The following is a 15,367-nucleotide window of genomic DNA, read 5'->3' on the forward strand; positions in this document are numbered from 1 at the left end:
GATTGTGAAGACAATCCAATAAAAAAATAATTATTTACCTAAAGAAAGTAAACTAATTCGATGGCAAGAATGAACTTCAATAATAATTAGTCTAGAACTTATTTCTCGGGTAAACAATCTATTTAAAGGACAACAAGTAAACAAGGTTATTTATGAACGAATATTGGAAAACAAATAGAGTTGGTAATTAACTTACCTTACATACCAATTAGCCGAAGTATTTAATTGAAATAAACATTTTTTTCGAGACTAAATAATCAATATCAGACAGGAGAATTTTCGAAAAATCGTAGCGCTTTCATTCTTTGCATTAGGTACGATTGCAATATGACAAGCCGCCTTGAGACCTTTCACTAGTAACTTTATCGATTTGAACCCGATTTCTTGACTCTCTCTCGGTAGAATAAATCACAAAAATACACAGGTCTAAAACATAGGTCTAAAGTGTATCTTAACCTCTAGCCACACGGCCTGTAAAAAGGTCTCTGATTTAAACAACTTTCGTACGATAGAAAAAAAATCACGATCATGGGTCTAAAACGCTCCATTAATTTTTTACTATTTTAGCACAAAAGCTATTAACATGAAAATTGCTTCTAGCTGCTTTTTTTTTGTGTTCGAATTCGTCACTGTAAAAATACTTTTCATCGTATCACTAATGAATACGTTCTAGTTTTGAGTAATGACGACTATTTATGACTGGAAATATAAACAATGACGACCAGCTTTCTTACTTTAATAGGTATAAAAAAACTAAGATACAATGCTTATTTCTATAAATCTCTTTGCTTTCAAAAAGTTATACTAACTAATTACTGCGTTTGGAGAACTTAGTGAAGTTAATTAAAATGAGGACAGCTGTAATTTAATTTAGTTATACTTTTTTATCCGCTTGGTAAAATGGAAACATTTTTCACAGCGCAACTTGATGTACCTAATTTGCTGTTTCGAAGGTTGAGCTTTACTATAATTTTAATTACAATATCCTTAATTTACAACTTCAATTAGATAATACATACCTTACATAATTAAATAGTAATAAATAAATAAAATACATAATCATGGAAATGTTGAAATTGTATGGAAATTAAACAACTCGCGCCGTTTAATGGTCCCTAAGTCCCTATTATGCTTGATTAAAAAAAATATTGAGGAAAAAATTGTATTACCTACCGCATTTTTATTATCTAAATGTTACATTTTGAAAATAATGAATGCGCTAAGTTTTCAAACAATGCCTACAAACATTCTACATGACAGCTATTCCATATAAAATCTGTCATACTAACTGCCGTATTCGAACTTCAAGATATTCACAAGACGACACGTACTAGATCCATTCTAGATACGTTATAGCTTAGATATCAACTAGTTCTCTTTTGCAGTGCAATTCGGGCAACCAATGTCACTTTTACGTTAGATAGAGTAAGATATCTATTAGATGTGAATTGGATCTCTAAGTCATATCCTGTGGAAATCGTTCCAGAATCGCGCAAATGTCAAATTTGACAGGTTAGATCTTAAACATATCGTTATCGTATCTTGGTGATGTCTAAAACATATCTAATAGATGTCTATTTCAAAATCCGAATCGGGCCTATTTGGTCAATCATTCGCCGCTAGACGTATAGATAAATTGACATCCATTTTATTGTTTCATCTCAAAATAAGATTAAGTACCTGTTACAAACATTTTATATCATAAATAAATATTTGGGGACAATGTTACACAGAATAACCCCAAACTAAGCCCCAATGTTAAATATTATTATAACGAGCTTTAAGGTAACCAAGTTGAAATTTGTTGTTTTTACATAATAAATATAATAATATTTACTGTCTGGGTCTCACGGAATTTATGTTATGAAACAAACGGTCAAACAATAACTTATTAAGTATATAAGGGTCTGACGCTAAACTAAGTTGATTAGAATTTCATTTTAATCTGAAATTGGAAAGCAACATAATAAATTAACTAATGAAGTAAAACACTAATCGCCCAAACACCGCTGGTACTCTAATTAAGCACAAAGAGTTAGCGCAGCGCGGCGGCGCGCGATGTTTACCGCAATCGACCTGACAGACGGCGGGTCAAGTGCGCAGACCTTTACCGGAGCGCTCTCTAGGCTACTCGTCATTTGTTTGAAACACAATACTACGTGCTTTTCATGATTGCCTGGTACCTTGATGTTGTTTTTTTTTCAGTAAAAAAATATGTTTGTCTGTAAAGTCGGTTTACGGACGATAATTTTGCGTGATAACGTCATTAATCCATCCATCTCGCTCGCTCCATCGTAGGCCACGTCTACGCCTCGGCTAGTCTGTGGCCATGAGTAAGCCCATTCATAATAATAAAAAAAAAAATTAAGAAAACATTGATGAAAAATTGCATACTATGGCTGTAACGTTACGATGGAGATCTGTCCACAACGTGACACTTTTTCGTGCTTACTACCGCTGTTCATCGATTTATAAGACGTTATCACGTCAAAAATAATATTTTGATGTTTGAACGTATTTTTATAGTATGCTCTGAGATTTCTAAGATATCTAAGAACAGATAAAAACTGCTTTCAAAAGACACTTGTTGTCGGTAGCACCAGTGCGTAAAATTGGCTAACAAGCAAAATAAAATTGTCCTTACAAGTGTAAGTATTCATATTTTTTACTTTAGAATCTTATTTATTTTTGAAGTACTCTTATACTACTTCTAAATCTTGATTTGTGACAAGTCGATATGAATCAAGATACCTATTATAGACGCTACTCCAGTCATGGACATATAAATGGATAATTTTGAAATGGCGGATATGTCACCGAGTTCGTTTTTTTTAGCAATCTTGATGTGTCTTTTAATTGAAAAACACATTTAAAAAATAAGTTACGGCAAATATGTAACAATTATGAATGTAATACGATCATTTATATTCTACTGCTTTCTTCAGTAATAAGGTAAGTACCCCTATTAACGACCCCATTAAAATTGGTATTCATTACCGCGGTATGTACAAAATAGCGTTTAATAAGAAAGCTTATTAACTTTCTTTCAATCTAAGAACACAGAAATAAAGCCTTATCTTTTGACTGTCGAATAAGTATAACACTACTACGAAAACATCACACAAACAAATTGAAAAACGTAAACTAGCGTATCAAGAGCGCAAGATTTGGTTGCTCCATACTAACACGCAACACCTCAAGTAAGTAAACGCGTATTCTATTTAGTGAATAGCGTAATAATGGTAAATATTATGGGAAGACTAAGACTTGAGATTGATTCTTAGTTATTATCTTTATGATTCCCAAATACTTTATTTGCGATATTTGCTCGCCAATAGGGAAAAAATAGGAAATTAAAAACCTCGGTGTTAGGTTCCATTTTCTTTGTGTGACACCTAATTTCGAGGTATACCTCGGTAATAACGGAAACGGTATTTTAGATTCGAGCGATCTTATATTCATATATAAATGCACATTTCCTTGACTTTTGATGTTATTGAATTATTTAACCACCTATAAAACTAAAGAGCTATAAACGTGGTATAAAATCTAAGCAAGAACTCTTAATTTTGAATACAATTTTAGACACCTTCTCAGACGTTTCCTTAGAAACCCTTATATGAGAAACTCGTTCAAGTATTGATATAAGAACAGAAGTATGGTGATAAAGTTTATTTTAACCATTGTTTTGTAATATTTGGAATCATCCATATTGATCGTTTGAAAAAAATACAAGATAACTATTTATTTTGATTAGTCGTAAATGAGTTTTAAAATTATTTGAATTGAACCGTTTAACGATGGTTAGAAAAGACATCACTCGGTAATAAGCTGTATGAGAACCTAATACAGACCCACCCAAAACTTTCATGGCTTCGAGATTAATAGGTTCTTAAAATACCTAATAGGTAAGTTTGATACTCTTTTGTATACCAAGTACATAATAAAAGGGTTCTTAAAATTCAAGGGCCGAAGACAGGCCCGAGAATTTTCAGACCTAATGTTGTACCGTTGCACACAATATTTTTTATAAGGCAGCAAACATAAAATGATAATTATATAAAGTCAAAGTAAATATTGGTTTTTAGATCTTTGCCTAGAAAATAGATTTTTTTTAATACAACTCTTGGCTATTGTGATATTTGTGATCATATAGACAAAAGACACGGCCGCCTACGCACCGCGCTTCAAATGTAGCTGCTTTAGATATCACTGGCAGTCATTTAATCGACAAATAGAAGTGCTGGAGTAGAAAAATATATTTTATGTTATATAATATAAAATAGACACACAACACAAACATACAACATTAACATTAACTTACACAGATCTTGTACCTATATGCATTGTGTAGAATATAATTGTGATAGCTTGAACGTTTTGGCGCAATTTGCCCTCTACGTCCGGTTGAAATAATTAAGTACCTATTTATTTAACGTAGAGGTAGGTAATAAATTAAACAAGAATTTCGACAGCATCACACTTGCTCGTAATTCGCCCACGATGTTTTTAGCGTTAAAGGAACCAACTATTTCTATTTTAAAATCAATAATTAAATAAGTCTTATAATATGAAAAGCGTAGGTATTGAATATACCATATTTTATCCATTATTGTGAAATAAATAATATTTATCATAATTATGGAACTAAAAATGCAACGAATTATCTACGCTCGTAAAAAGGAACCCACATCCGCGGTGTTTGGGTAACAGTGGTCCATTACCACGGTAATAGGCGATTTCGACATTTTGGTTTTGATAATTATTTTTTCCTTTATAATTTTCTAAATCAAGGCCAGAAACTAAAATAATATAAACTTTAATTAACAAACTAACATAAAAAATATGTCTTGGTCCATACACCACCGGTTTATGCTTAATTTTTGGCTCTTTTTGGGAAACTTGCTTAACCCCCTCGTTAATAGGGGTACTTACCTTAGTTATTGATTTTTAAAAAGGGTTTTCAATTAAAAGACATGTCATGATCGCTTACCTTCTTCCAAGTTCTTACTAATGCTAATAAAACGAACTATAAAACAAGGTGACTTTGCACCCAACATGTCCAAGTTTTAATACATTGCTCATTCCGACATATTCGACACCACAGATAACATCAAGCTTTTAGCGCATTGATTTAACTTCTGATCGTATCACAGGAAGTATTTGACAGCTGCCTATTAAGTTTGATCCAAGACATCCGCAACTCACACTCACGGTTACAAAATATGCGAATTAAATTGAACTAGCTGTCTATTAACTACACCACAAAAAAGGACTAATTATAATTAACAAATCGCATTAGCAAAGTGGTACTTTGATACAAAACAAAGATTTTTTCGTACGTGTAGTTATAAATTATAGGTAATAAAACTAAAACGTACGACTATAAAAATTAAGGTTTAAAATCCAAACAAAATTCAATGGCATATACGTCTTTCACAACACTAATAACTACGAGTAATACCATACGCTGATAAAAAACCAATTAGACAAATCGAACTGGCCATCACAATACCCGATTAAAAAAGTTTAGTTCCAAATTCAAATGAAAGGCAAAGGCGTTTTTCCAGCGACAAGTAAGTCGGACGTGAAATTTAAAGCTGACATCGGATTAGGCGCGTTTAAAAATTAATCTCCGCCGGGCTCGACTTGATTACGTGGTAACGGGACCCGGGCAGAGTAGGCTGGAGGTTTAGAGTACTTTAGAGCGATTAAAATCGTCTAGTGTTGTATTTGTTCTCACGGTCTTTTGTTTTTCAGAATGACTATTTTTAAACTGCTTTTAAACCGGAGGTTCTAATTTTTACTACTACGAGTAGCGCGTTGTTAGAAAAAAATAGGCACCGGATGGGTTCTGTTACAAGTCAGTAAAATTTAAAAAAAATTAGTATTAGAACAATAATTAAAAATAAACTGTAAGTGGTATTTGTGTATTTAAATAAATAAATAGGTATTTAAATAAATGTAAACAAAATCTACCCTCAAATGTCTTAAGTCATTTAAGGGTAGATGAAAACTTTACATGATTAAATAATGTAGGTTAAAGTCAGGTCGTTCAGTGACAGATCCAGGCGCTTTTGCATTTGGTTGGTTAACCAATAAATGTTATAGCTACCCGAAAATGTACAAATTGTTTACTTTTATTTAAATACTTAAAGATACAGAGTATAGAAAATCAATGCAGAACTTAGGTACCGAGAGTGAAAGCGAATGTGTAAACTGTAAAGAAAGTTTATTTAGGCGTTTTTCCGCCCGTCTGCCCTGGCATCGTCGCCCCACCAGGGAAGTTGTCTCAATTTGTCACGCCCCCCATTAACTTTTCATAACAAATAGATTCTACAGGTGGCTGTCGCCTGGCGTCCTTCGTTATGGCAATTAACGAATTACTGTCGCTCTCAGAGTTTCTTGTTGGAGTTATTTGCGTGGAGAATCACTGATCAATCGAATAATAGTTACTTGTTCCGCAAGAGGGCAAAGTTGACATGAAATTATATTAGTCTACATTAATTAAAAATTCTCTACTGTTATTTCGCTCAAAAATGATGGGCTGTTTCAACTAGACGAACACTTGTGGAAAATTTCAACCGTTATATTATGCACAGTCCTAAGGGTAATGTAATATGAAAATTTTGTTTGAAGTTTTGCGTTTGTTTCTATGAAAATATTTTAATATTATATACATATGTGGCTTTCCATCAGAGAAGGACCCTTATGCATCTCAACTATAAGGATCCTTCTCTCGTGGAAAGCCACATATTGTCATGCGGGCCAAGAAGGAAATAACAGGGTCGAGTGGAAGAAACGAGGGGAGCCCTTTGCCCAGCAGTGGGACACAAAATTACGCTAATAATAAAAATGTTCTAAACACACTTTTGGTTTCCAAAGCTCAAAAAATGTTAAACACTTTTATCTACACACATATCATAAACTGTCTATGATGCCTTCAAAATTCGTAAATAATGGCCCACATTACGATAAACTGTTTTGTTACAGCAAATTTCTTATCTGTGAAAATGTGGTAACTAATAGCTTCATTACTATATCAAAATCGATTTGGTAATGCATTTCAAATTTCGAACATCTCTGAAAAAAAAGCAATTTGATTTGAGCCCTATTCTAATATCAGTTGAGATGACGTTTTATTCGAAATCAAATGACAATTGCATACAATATTGACAAATCTCGCATGTAAGTTGGTATCGGACGTTATGGTAATCGACCCCGACTCTAGTTTGTCTCTGAATTTAAAAAAACTACGGATGCATGACGCGCGTGAAAAAAGTTTTCATTTGCCGCCATTTGACGTACAGTTTATCTTCTAATTAGTTTATAAGTAAAAAATAATTTGTTTTGTTGTTTTTAAAGGAACTATAACAAAAGTTTCGTATCTTTTCGTATAAAGATATTTCGGAGACGCCATCTCATATCCGCGAGTTCCGCCAGAGAGCAAAGTCGGCTGTAATATGAAGTTAGTGAATATATCATAGGAAGTTTATAATATGTGTGTAGATAAAGCAGTGTATGTAACTGTACATAATTAGGCATTAAAACACTCGTGTGATACTATTATGAAACTCATTTCATTCGTTTCATAAACCCACACTCGTATTTTAATGCCTTTCATTATGTAGCAGTCACATAAACTACTATTATTATTTGTAAAATGTTGCCAACAAGCTCGGGACGGATTACTAATATGTTGCATAAAATTTATTGTCATATTTTACTTTCGCATAGCAACCCTTGGCAGAATCATCATTTCGCAGAATTACTTTTTGCATAAGTTTCATGGCATACTGTTGTTTCGCACAATTTTGTAAAGCAGAATAATGCAATGGCATAATCTCAATTTGAAGAATAATACTATAATCGAATAATTGTTTTGCCGAAAATTGCGTCGCATAATATGTACTTGGCATACTGTCTTTTCGCACAATTTCCTTAGGCAGAATAATTCATTGGCATAATATATTGGCATATTGGCATATAATATGTTGATGAGAATAATATTTTGATGGATAGTTAGTTTCTCGCCGAAATAGGTATCGCATACAGATATTAAATCAATAATAATAATAAGTTGAGGTTATAATAAAAAAAGTCGGTTCTGGCGCTTCGCCGGCCGCTACCGCGGCACGCTCGCTTCGCTCGCTCGGCTCGCGCGCTGTAGGGTCGCAGTTCTACCTAACACTCCTCCTCGCTTCGCTCGTCGTCGTACCTAACTGAGACCTGCCTTAAGTTCGAATACGTAGGTTGTTATAATAGTAGTAAATATTACAAATTATGCCAGTACTACATTATGCCAACTGAGCGTTATATCGAACTTAATTATATACGCTGTTAATGTTAGATTAGAAGTTGTTATATTACAAGTTCATTATACTTGACGATAGTTAGACTATTTAAGAATATACCATGTATTGTTATAGCAAAAGTGCATTATGTCCCTCAATCGTTATATCGACTAAAATATATCAAAAGTTGTTATATGGACCGTTACGCACCCTCTTTTGAGTAGGGGTCGCAGTTCTAACCTAACCTAACCTACAGTTCTGGCAACAATTTCTTTTGTGTAGGGGTCGCAATTGTAACCTAACCTAACCTATAGTTCTGGCAGCAATTCCTTTTATGTAGGGGTCGCAGTTCTAACCTAACTTAACCTGTAGTTCTGGCAGCAATTCCTTTTGTGTAGGTTCAGTCAGCGACATGAGTATTATGCGGTAACAATTTCGGCAAAACTTTTATTCTGCTGCATAACATTCTGCGAAATTCAAGTCTACAATATGAGCAATATGCCATAAGAAATTCGGTGGAATTTAATTTATGCTACATACAATTCTGCGTATGTAAAATCGACGATAGTAGTATTCTGCTATTCAAAATTCTGCCAAATGAATGTTATGCGACATGACAGTTATGCTAATTATACAATTATGCAAAAGTAACATTCGGTTAAAAATGTTTCTGCGAAACCTGCTATGCGAAGTGTATTTCGGACAATCGATATTATGCAAGATAAAGGGAAGCCGCTCGGGACAGTTTTTAAGTTGCAAGCGTCTTTACCCCCCCCCCCCCCCCCCCACATCTAGCGTCTTTTGAGCGTTGGCGTCTACAACTGGAAAGCAATGTCATTTTCCATAGCGCTGACCAGACGCCGACGCTCGAAAGACGCTAGATGTGGGGGGGCCCTTAAGGCTGACTAAGGCTGTGTTGTTTACTTCAGGCAGCTATTTAGCTTGTTTGTCATCGTTATATTAAAAAAGTAAATGCAGTCATTTTCCTAAGTAAACTTCAATTATAGTTAAATACAAAGCCACGTAATGCCCTTACGTAAGTAACAACATAAACATTGTTGTAGTGTTCAATTTCCATAATAAGATTACCGTTGTCTGATGTCGGGCGCGGTACAGTCAACGTAATAAGGGCGTGGCCTATCAGCTGGACACCCGATAAGGGAGGTGCGGCGTGCGTTGTACACTCAGACGAGAAAGCAGCGGTTATGTAAGTGTTTTTTTTTTAAGTTTTCTCGTACCTGCCTAAAACCGTTGGACAAGGCTTTAGCGTCCGGTACACTTAGTTATGTTAAGCATAACTAAGTGAATCCGGCTAAACCGTGGAGCGCCCCAGAATTACCGTAGTATGGAACTCCTATATTTATATACTCCTATATATAATCCTATTCTATTCTATTCTATTCTATACTAGTTACCAGCACACGTGTGACAGTAGGACGCTCCACGGGTTCATTAAAAATGTTCGATCTACGTTCAAAAATACAATCAATCGTTCTTTTATGGTATCAAAATACAAGTCAGTGTCTCTACATATGTTCCTTTCGGATACTACATTGTAGCTATAGGTATTTTTGAGCATTACAATTATGTGAGGCAAGAGAAACATAGTATATTTTGCTCGAGGCAAGAGAAATGAAGAAAGTCCAAACGTTAGTATTTTTAAGTTAATTTTATAAATGCATTAGTTTTATTTTTAGTATTATCATTGAATTTAGTTTTTAATATTTGGAAGTACCTACCTATCTCTAACTGTTTATTTCCTCTAGTTACAAGTGTTATTCTTGCCCCATAGTTTCTCTCAACTCATTTTAACCGAGCATAACTAAAGTTAGACCGAAGTCTGCAACGATTTTGATAGCACACGCAGTGCAAGTGTTATTTATACGGCAGTATATGAGCTATTTAGAGAGAGGGCAGAGGGCGCTGGTGTCGCACCGCCATGACGTTCTATATTTGTGCTCGTGATTTTTATTTTTATAGCCAGAAAAAATGAAAATTATTATCAAAAGTGCCGAAAAATGTGACCATTTGATCCAGATCGAAGAAAGAGACTGAATTACTATAAAAACTCAATGCCAGTGTTATAATCAACAGTGTTTCAAACGAAAACAGTGAAGACAAAGGACTAACGGTAAATCTTCAAAGTTCAACCGAATAGACGTATATAGTGATCTTGACTAAACTAGTGTTATACTTATCCGAACTCAAGTGCAAAAATAGGAATTATAAGTGGTGTTATGCGCAATAAAACTGGACAAAGCGATCAAAATACAGTGAAAAAATTTTAGAAGTAGAGGACTAGGTACCCACACCCAAAAAACAATATTTTACTGCAGTGATACTGAGTTAAGAAAATCAATAGTGACGAAGTTATATATAATTACTAGACAATAATTAATCATGAACTCTGACAAATTATCGGATAGTAATAACTTAAATATAATTTAATCGACAAAGTGAAAATACAGCGCCATCTAACAACACCCACTAAAGAAAACAAGCTCATACCGGGCAGCGCCACCTGTTTTACTTACTTCAAACCAATCAAGAACCGCTTCACGGCCATACGGCAACTCACACGACAAAGCAGGCAAAATTGGGCCCTTACCGGACAGCGCTACCTACACGGAAATTCGCACAAACTAACGAACTCTGTCGGCAAAACAGAGCAAAGACATTGACATTGTACAAACTTGACATTTATAAGAATTTAGTAATTAATTGATAATATTTATAGATCGATATATCTTTCTTTAATCATGGACGAAATGAAAAAGATATTACAGTCGATTCAAGATCAACAACAAAAGCAAAGCGATGAAATAAAATGCTTAGGAGACACGGTCGCGCAAAAAGTGATAGAAAAGTTAGACCACAGATTAGTCGCAATCGAACAAAAACAATTAGACCTCGAAAATAAACTAGTACTCCAAGAAAATCATATAGAAAACCTAGAACGTCGTCTCCGGCAGAGAAATATCATCTTGTTCGGCTTAACGGAAAACGAACGAAGTTATTTTGATTTAGAAAAAAACGTCCTCCAATTCATTAACAACACGATGCGAGTACAATGCTATGAAATAGATATAGAAGCAGTGAGAAGGATAGGCAAGAAGGGAAACAAAACCAGGCCGGTTATTATCACATTCACAACGCTCAGCAGGAAAATTCAAGTTTTATGGAAAAAGAAAAATCTAGAAGGAACAAATTGGCATATAAAAGAAGATTTCACAGAAAAAGTATTGGAAAAGAGAAAAGGGCTTCAAGAAGAGGCGAAACAAGAACGTGAAAAGGGTAACAAGGTGATTATTAGGCAAGACAAGCTAATTATATTGAAAAATAAGGACAACCCCAGCCAGCGTAGTGAGAAACATTATAACAATACAGAACACAACCTGAAGAAACGAAATATTAACTCCGTATACTCACCTCCAAGGCCTCCAAGCCAGAGTTCTGACAAAGAGAATGAAATTAATGTTCCCGATACACTAAGCGTCAACCCGCAAGCCCCCAAGAAAAACAAATACACAATCACAGACTACATGACATCACCTATTGGATCAGCCCCAGCCAACGCAGCTAGCACAACATCAGCACAAAGACCACCACCAGTGCAGATGCCGCTAACACCAGCGCAAAAACTGCCAACACCAGTGTATAACAACAACAGCGAACGAAAAAACTTATAACTAGAACCCCTCTCCGCCTCCCACCACGGTTGGTCACCGAGGGAGAGCTAGACCGCCACCCTCCAAGGACACTTACCCAAACAAGTAAGACTTCCAAACCATCTACTAAGAACACTACTCAAAACAAAAAGCAAAATTTACTCCATATAGGAACATACAATGTCAGGACACTTAGGACATACGAGAGATTGCTAGAACTTTCTGAAGCGCTAAAAATTATAAAATATGACATTATAGGCTTATCAGAAGTCCGTCGACTAGGCACTGAGATTGAAGAACACAGTGAGTTTATATTCTGTTACACAGGCCAGACACCAGGACTCTATGGAATAGGATTTATAATAAAGAAATATTTGAAAGGCAACATAGTAAGCTTTCAGGGACTATCAGAAAGAGTAGCTCTATTAAGAATGTTGATTAACAATCTCAAACTTTCTATTATTCAGGTCTATGCCCCAACTGAAAATGCCTCCGATGAACAAATAAAGATTTTCTACGAAACTGTCAACAAAGCATATGATCAGGCAGACAAGCAAGTGATCATTATGGGTGATTTCAATGCCAAAATTGGACAGCCTAGACCAGAGGAATACCTGATTATGGGAAAGCATGGCTACGGCTCACGGAACCAACGAGGCGAACTACTAATAGACTATTGCTATGAAAAAAAATTAAATATTATGAACCCATATTTCATGAAAAATCAGAATCGTAGATGGACGTGGATTTCACCTGATAGCTCCATAAAAAATGAAGTTGATTTTATCCTAACAAACCATAAGAAAAATATAAACAATATTGAAATACTCAACAGTGTTAAGTTTTCATCTGACCACCGATTTGTAAGAGCAACATGGATACTTAATCAGCCAAAAAAAAGCAGACACAACTATAGAAAAAAAATTGAAAATAGCTTACAGACTGAAACTGAAATACAAGACTACTTAACCTGCCTTGAAGAACAGAGAGGACCGCTGATGACCCTAACACAAGAGGATTCAACACAAATATTCCATGACAAACTGATCAGCTGTATCCAAACCTCTATAAGGCACTCTCAGAAAAATACCAACACTAATCCCAAAAGTATACTATCAGAAGCTACAAGGCAACTAATAATAAAGAGAACTGAACTACAGAGCATAAAACCCAGAACAAAGGAGACAAGATCTGAGCTAAGTTATATCTACAAAAAAGTCAGTAAAAGCATAAAAGAAGATTATAAAAAACACAGAGAGTTAAAAATAGAAAGCCACCTTCATGCAGCTGGTAGTTTGAAAAAAGCCTATAAAGAACTTAGAACACATAAAAATTGGATACCAGAACTACAAAGATCAGAAAAAACTGCACAATCTCGAGATCAAATACTGGAAATAGCTACAACCTACTATAAAAAATTATACAGCTGTCAAGACCCAGAAACACCACAAATAGACTTGACAAACATAAGTACCAGTGAAGTCCCAGTAATAGACGAAATAGCTATACTGAACCACATCAAAAACTTAAAGACTGGCAAAAGTCCAGGGCCCGATAATATCACTAATGAAATGCTAAAGACTGCCGCTTCTTTGATAGCTACACCATTGGCACACCTATTTAACCTTATTTTAAAAACTGGAATTACACCTAAAGAATGGGCACAGTCAAATATAATTCTGCTATACAAAAAAGGAGACCCAAAGGACATAGGAAACTATAGGCCCATCAGTCTGATGTCTTGCATATATAAACTATTCTCATCAATCATATTATCCCGAATAAGTGAAAAAATTGACAAACATCAACCTTGCGAACAAGCCGGATTCAGGAGCGGTTACTCAACTATGGATCACATCCACACTCTGGAACAGCTTATTGAAAAATATCAGGAACACCGTCAACCTTTATATACAGCATTTATAGACTATGCAAAAGCATTCGATACAATATCACATACATCTATATGGAAAGCTCTGAGTCAGTGCAATATAGAACCAGCATATATAAAAATAATAAAACATATTTATGAAAATAGCACTAGTAAAGTTCAATTAGACAAACTTGGGCAATACATACCAATAAAGAGAGGTGTTAGGCAAGGCGACCCGCTGTCTCCAAAGTTATTTCTAGCCGTACTTGAGACCGTATTAAGCAGCATTAATTGGAAAAAGTTAGGGATAAATATAAATGGTAATTATCTAAACCACCTGAGATTCGCCGACGATTTAATATTATTTTCAGAAAAAGGAGTCCAACTGGAACACATGATACAGACTTTACACGAAGCTAGTGCCAAAGTAGGTTTAAAAATGAACTTCCTAAAAACCAAGCTTATGACCAACAGCATACAAAAGGCTATAACAGTCGACAACACACCTCTGGAGTACGTCGACAGTTTTACTTACCTAGGCAAACAGATATCTTTCAACAGTGAACGGCATGAACAGGAAGTTGACCGTAGAATAAAAATTGCTTGGAATAAGTTCTGGAGCCTAAAAGAAATTTTAAAAAGTAATATGGACATGAAAGTAAAAAAACAAGTTATGGATATGTGCATTTTGCCTTCATTGACGTATGCTAGTCCAACCTGGGTGCTTACTACAAAAATAAAATCAAAAATAATTACATGTCAAAGAGCAATGGAAAGAAGCCTAACAAACATTAGAAGAGTGCAAAAAATACCGCACATAAATATAAGAGCAATAACAAAATTAATATACGCTTTAAAGCATGCCAAAACTCAAAAATGGAGATGGGCTGGACACGTTGCCAGGCTATCAGACTCTCGATGGACCTTAACAGCTACTACCTGGAAGGGGCCCACAGGAAAACGCCGTAAAGGCAAACCAAATAGCCGCTGGGCGGATGACATTAAGAAAATAGCCGGTATAAATTGGAAACATACTGCATTAAATAGGGAAACCTGGAAGTCCTTGGAGGAGGCCTTCACCCGATGAGGGGTTCTGGTCCGACTAACTATATCAGTGTAAATACCTAAATAAAATGTAAGCTTTTCTTGACATACACCTTGTACTTAATTATAACTTTGACATAAGAAACAATGCAATGTAATACTAAAAAACTAGATAAGATTATGTAATCGATGAACCTTCTTACATTTCTCTCCAAATGACTAGAAATAAAGGCTTTTTTATTTATTTATTATTTATATGAGCTATTTAAATCGTTGCTGACTTTTCTTGGTCTAAATCTAGCGCCTAACCTATTACTCGTATAGACGCTGGAGGCTAGCGTTTAATCGGATGCAACTTTTTTATTCAAACGAAAAAAAATCAATTCCACAAAACGTTTGCATCCAACTGTACATACTCGAATTAGACCTCACGCGAATTGAGTTCCGATTGTACTCGCGGGTCGTTTAGTCAAATTGTTGACGATAAA

The 15,367-nt window shown here is 35.0% G+C and overlaps 2 protein-coding genes across 3 annotated transcripts in view; one reads left to right on the forward strand and one right to left on the reverse strand.

The window, feature by feature from the left end:
* LOC134663993 (dual specificity calcium/calmodulin-dependent 3',5'-cyclic nucleotide phosphodiesterase 1) overlaps nt 1–15,367 on the reverse strand; it is a 293,727-nt gene that overhangs the window by 118,529 nt on the left and 159,831 nt on the right. The gene's annotated exons all lie outside the window — the stretch shown is intronic.
* Nucleotides 11,054–15,134, forward strand: LOC134664177 (uncharacterized). The gene is made up of 2 exons (XM_063520764.1): nt 11,054–12,067; nt 12,430–15,134. Exon 1 carries the CDS (start codon nt 11,054–11,056, stop codon nt 11,981–11,983), a length of 930 nt encoding a protein of 309 aa, XP_063376834.1. The 3' UTR covers nt 11,984–12,067; nt 12,430–15,134.

This window comes from Cydia fagiglandana, chromosome 4, assembly GCF_963556715.1.
Source record: "Cydia fagiglandana chromosome 4, ilCydFagi1.1, whole genome shotgun sequence".
NCBI classification, from domain to species: domain Eukaryota; kingdom Metazoa; phylum Arthropoda; class Insecta; order Lepidoptera; family Tortricidae; genus Cydia; species Cydia fagiglandana.